General features: G+C 48.6%; 1 protein-coding gene across 1 annotated transcript; it reads left to right on the plus strand.

The window, feature by feature from the left end:
- Positions 1 to 1,231: 1,231 nt before the first annotated feature.
- Positions 1,232 to 3,428, plus strand: LOC124660730 (calcium-dependent protein kinase 2). Its single transcript, XM_047198545.1, has 7 exons — positions 1,232 to 2,036; positions 2,125 to 2,277; positions 2,388 to 2,503; positions 2,598 to 2,765; positions 2,855 to 2,982; positions 3,121 to 3,220; positions 3,315 to 3,428. The coding sequence occupies exons 1-7, from the start codon at positions 1,232 to 1,234 to the stop codon at positions 3,402 to 3,404; spliced, it is 1,560 nt and encodes a 519-aa protein (XP_047054501.1). The 3' UTR covers positions 3,405 to 3,428.
- Positions 3,429 to 5,347: the final 1,919 nt, after the last annotated feature.

Raw genomic sequence — 5,347 nt, forward strand, 5'->3', positions numbered from 1 at the left:
TCTAGACTTTGATTTTGATTAACTTGGGATTTTTTTAAAACAACAACGAGCTCTATAGATTATGCAAAGAAACATCATAGTCCAACAAAAGAGGATAAAGCTGAAACATGGAATATTTGACCTCTATAAAAGACAAATTGGCAAAATCTAAAACATAAAAAATGCAATATGTTTTTCATTCAAAACCCGTTTTTGATGAACTTGAGGTTGCTATGAAAATAACCACAAGTTCTAAATCCTCACATAGATAAAAAAAATAACAACCAAGAAATATGATGATAATGATGCAATGGTTTAAGTTGTCTTGAAATGATACGATTAACTTACTCATTTGAGAGCTCCCCTTGGTAGTATTTATATCTAACCTAGTTATAACCCGGTTTCCCAACTAACATCATGAGACCGATAAAAGAGGAAACCCAGTGAGGTCATACCTTTCTGTTGCAAGTATTTCTTGAGCTAGATGATGACGATTATGCCCGTCTCAAGTTGGAAAACCTTTCTTGATTGCGCTTGCTTGGTAAAGTCTTACGAATTGCTCCATCATACTCCACTATGGCAAGCCTCATTTAGGTATATTTCACATTTCCATCATTACCACATGGATGATAATCTTTAAGGATACGATCTCTTCGAGATGGCTCATCTTGAGCTTGCGTTTTATTTTTTCTTTCTTCATTATGTTAATTAATGTCTTAAAGGTACATATGACTGCTCACTCAATCTTCTTCAAGACATGCTTGCAATAAGCTGAACTTTCTCATGACTACTCTTTGGATCACTCCTTGACTAACAACGTGATCATCACTTAATCTTCTTCAATTTCTTCTCGTTTCTATATGGGTGTGTCCATCGAGGAAAAAGAGTGAGGAGCGAGAATGTGCTCTCAAATCTTTGTCAGGACGTTGTCTGAAATTGACGACGCGCGACCTCTTCGATGGGGGGGGCTTCCACAACAAAGTCTCCAAGTTTTGTCCTCCGAGGTACTAGGAGTATTCCAAAACTGGCAAGGTTGAGAAATAAGACGAGAGGCAAACAAAGGAAAGAGGGAGGGCGTTGCATTCCCGCCATTTCCTCCGGGCCCGTCCCGACACCGCCCAATGAAACCGCTCCATATACAACTCCACGTTTGCCTCGCCATCAACCCCCTAAGGCTCCGCATCCCCCACAATTCCAACCTCCCCGGCGCCGCTCCCCCGCGTGCCGACCCGCCACCGCGCGCCGGCTCGCCATGGGTAACTGCTGCCCGGGTTCTGGGGATGCGGAGCCCGCCCCCGACGCCTCCGCTTCCTCCGACCCATCCACCCGCCGCTCCGCCGCGTCCATCAAGGCCGGCGCCTCCCCCTCCTCGGCGCCCGCGCAGAACAAGCCGCCGGCCCCCCTCGGCCCCGTGCTCGGCCGCCCCATGGAGGACGTGCGCAGCATCTACACCATCGGCAAGGAGCTCGGCCGCGGCCAGTTCGGCGTGACCAGCCTCTGCACGCACAAGGCCACGGGCGAGAAGTTCGCGTGCAAGACCATCGCCAAGCGGAAGCTGTCCACCAAGGAGGACGTGGAGGACGTGCGGCGCGAGGTGCAGATCATGTACCACCTCGCCGGCCAGCCCAACGTGGTGGAGCTCAAGGGCGCCTACGAGGACAAGCAGTCCGTGCACCTCGTCATGGAGCTCTGCGCCGGCGGGGAGCTCTTCGACCGGATCATCGGCAAGGGCAAGTACACGGAGCGCGCCGCCGCGTCGCTGCTCCGCACCATCGTCGAGATCATCCACACATGCCACTCCCTCGGCGTCATCCACCGGGACCTCAAGCCCGAGAACTTCCTCCTACTCAGCAAGGAGGAGGACGCCACGCTCAAGGCCACCGACTTCGGGCTCTCCGTCTTCTTCAAGCAAGGGGAGGTGTTCAAGGACATCGTCGGCAGCGCCTACTACATCGCGCCGGAGGTACTGAAGCGGAGCTACGGGCCCGAGGCGGACATCTGGAGCGTCGGAGTCATCCTGTACATCCTTCTCTGCGGCGTTCCTCCCTTCTGGGCCGGCAAGTCACCTTCTACTCGAACTTGATCACGTACGTCTTATGGTAAACAAAACGAATCAATGAGATAGGGCTTTATTTGGTTTTTCAGAATCGGAGCACGGCATCTTCAATTCCATCCTACGGGGACAGGTGGACTTCACCAGCGACCCGTGGCCGCGCATCTCGTCCGGCGCCAAGGACCTCGTCAGGAAGATGCTCAACTCTGACCCCAAGAAGAGAATTTCTGCCTACGATGTCCTCAGTGCGTGTCCATCGATCTCTTTGCGTTCTTTTATCTGTACCCTGAATTTCGGAAACAACACATATACCCTGCAAATATGATACCGTACTCTTCTCCTGCTTGTTGTTCAGACCATCCTTGGATCAAGGAAGACGGCGAGGCGCCCGACACACCGCTGGACAACGCTGTCATGAACAGGCTCAAGCAGTTCAGGGCTATGAACCAGTTCAAGAAAGCAGCGCTAAGGGTCCGTGGTTCTGAATGCAGGAACTAGTTAATTAATAGTGTACAAGTGAGCCCCATTCGGTTTTCTGAACCGATCCCATGGTATGTATATGCAGGTCATCGCCGGGTGCCTGTCGGAGGAAGAGATCAGGGGCCTGAAGGAGATGTTCAAGAGCATGGACGCCGACAACAGCGGGACGATCACCGTGGACGAGCTCCGGCGAGGTCTGTCCAAGGAGGGGACCAAGCTCACGGAGGCCGAAGTGGAGCAGCTCATGGAAGCCGTAAGTCTCGCTGGACATCTTGCTTACTAGGTGAACAGAAGACAGAACGATTCTTTCTGAACTTGCGTTTAATTTGATGTGGAATCCAGGCCGATGCGGACGGGAACGGCACGATCGACTACGAGGAGTTCATCACGGCGACGATGCACATGAACAGGATGGACAGGGAAGAGCACCTCTACACCGCGTTCCAGTACTTCGACAAGGACAACAGCGGGTACCTTAACTGAACTTCAGATTCCTTGCGCAAACATCCATCTGTCGCTCGATGCAAGATGCTGCTGAAGCAACCGTGCGCTGCAGAGCACAGGACTCGTTGTTGATTAGCTACCCTTGTCATCATCTGTGGCTGCAGTTGCATTTCCAAGGAGGAGCTCGAGCAGGCGCTGCGGGAGAAGGGACTCCTGGACGGCAGAGACATCAAGGACATCATAGCCGAGGTCGACGCCGACAACGTAAGTGTCGCTTGTCGGTGCTGCAAGCACATCGTGATCGTGTAAGACAGCAGCGAACTGATTGTGTGGAGTTTATTGTCGATCGTGCGTGCAGGACGGGAGGATCGACTACAGCGAGTTCGCGGCGATGATGAGGAAAGGGAACCCGGAGATCCCCAAGAAGCGACGCGACGTCGTGCTATAGGAGGAGATCGATCGATCGACCCAGGAAGCTGAAGGTCGAGCCATCGAGCGAGCACGCGGCATCTGGTCCCTATCTACCGATCGACCGTCGTATGATCGTATCGAGCAATGCCTCGACGGGTGGCGTAGGTGACCGCAGACGGTGGGGAAGAAGCAGCTAGGCTCGCTTATGTGACGCACGACAAACGGTGGATGTGGTCAGCGTGATGCGTTTCCTTCTGTGTGCTCACCCCGGCTAGCTCGTATTAGAACTGTTCGTATGTACTTGTCGATTTGCTAACGGTTCTTGGGTGTTAGTGACCGCCTCTCGACTTACCACGACGATCATAACAAGTGTATACATTCCAGATGTAAGAGAAGGGAGTAGCAAATGTCCATACATACACAGATTTTTTTTCCGGAAGTGCACTCTCTGTTCTTTTTTCCTTGCTTCATTTAACTTCCTTAATTTTAACAACCTGGGCGCCCGCTCAGGCTTGCCGATGGCGCAACCCTTATATTTAGTCATTCTTTATGTGATTTTTTTTTCAAAGGCTTGGTGTCTTAAACTTGTTTGCTCATGACTTTGGAGGTTTCTTGGTCCGTTACTGAGTCAAGGGATACATCTAATATCACAAATATGTACATGCATTTTTAAGCATAAATTTGCTCGGTTTAAAGCTTACAAATACATTAACTTCTTATTAAGAGAAACCCTGTGAGAGGCATTACTTAATAATTTAAGAGCTATTTACAAAGAGTACTATTGCAGCAAAAGGACTGAAAAAAGATCGAAAATATAAACCTAAAGGATTGTGGTATCCAAAATTTAAATTGTTAAAATTCAAAAAATAAACTTCAAATTGTTGACAGTACGTCCTCTTTATTCTGTGCCGCTCCATGAGTAATCTCATGCAGGTAGATTGCTTTCCACTCCTGAAAAGTTAGCACTTGATTCTTGAAGATTTTGTTGTTTCTAATAGTCCAGGTACTCAAAGATGCTAAGATGATAATTTCCATAAATGAAAGTTTAGCTTTACTTTGATTTCTTCAAAAGCTTCCTGAACAGACATATTTCTTGATCTTCAGGGACAGACAAAATCCCAACAGTTATATGCAAAAGGGTAATCCCAAATAGATGTACTATCAAAGTCTCTTCATGTTGGCAAGAAAGTGTAGCACATCTATAAATACATGTAACTTGAGTAGAGCAATGGGTGTATTTTTTCTTCCTCGCGTATTTCCACACCTTTTGGCTCATTGAGTAATGCGGTATGGTCGTGCAGTAGCAGTTCGCTCACATGTAGAATAAGAAGCATCAGTGGCTCAATGGCAAGTGTTCTGAACCTGCACAGTACACGCTTTCCTGCTCTGCACTTCAGTGGGCCGAGCAAGCCATGAAGCATGTGCCTGTAAAGCTCGTGTCAGGTGCACACACCGGCGACACGTTCGCGGCGTCTCCTTCTGCGCAAATGCACAGAACATTTCAGGAATCCATTACTCTGAATGGGCCTGAATCAGCTCAACGCTGGAGCAGCATGCTCGAGCTGCTGAGGATGCGCAAGGCCATTTACTTCGTGCAGACTGCAGAAGGTTATTTACTCCGTGCAGACAAGTAGACGATGACGAGACGGATGGTCGTGCAGGTCTGATATTTCTAGATGGAAGGCTCAAACTTGTTTTTGACCAAACAAAATATTTATTAATATTATTGACAGTTTACAGACAGTAATGTGCAAGGATGCACATTTTGTTTGCTGATTACAGAAATTACAGGGCATTGGTTTGAGGGATGCTTAGTACATTTGTAAAGGCAAGCTCCTAAACTATGAAAATTGAAAGCTTTATGAGCAAGCATGTGCGCAGATTTATTATCTTCCCTCTTGATTTTGAGTATTCCGGCTTCCATACCCTGCATGAATTGCAATATCTGCTGAAGATTTGGTCTTATAGTCCAGTGATCAG

Source organism: Lolium rigidum, chromosome 6 (assembly GCF_022539505.1).
Source record: "Lolium rigidum isolate FL_2022 chromosome 6, APGP_CSIRO_Lrig_0.1, whole genome shotgun sequence".
NCBI lineage: Eukaryota > Viridiplantae > Streptophyta > Magnoliopsida > Poales > Poaceae > Lolium > Lolium rigidum.

What these genes read in the sequence shown, in the direction of transcription:
- LOC124660730 (XM_047198545.1), top strand. Translation starts at nt 1,232, where the DNA reads ATGGGTAACTGCTGCCCGGGTTCTGGGGATGCGGAGCCCGCCCCCGAC. An exon ending in CGTTCCTCCCTTCTGGGCCG is followed by an intron (nt 2,037 to 2,124) that starts GCAAGTCACCTT and finishes TTGGTTTTTCAG; the next exon opens with AATCGGAGCACGGCATCTTC. An exon ending in TGGAGCAGCTCATGGAAGCC is followed by an intron (nt 2,766 to 2,854) that starts GTAAGTCTCGCT and finishes TGTGGAATCCAG; the next exon opens with GCCGATGCGGACGGGAACGG.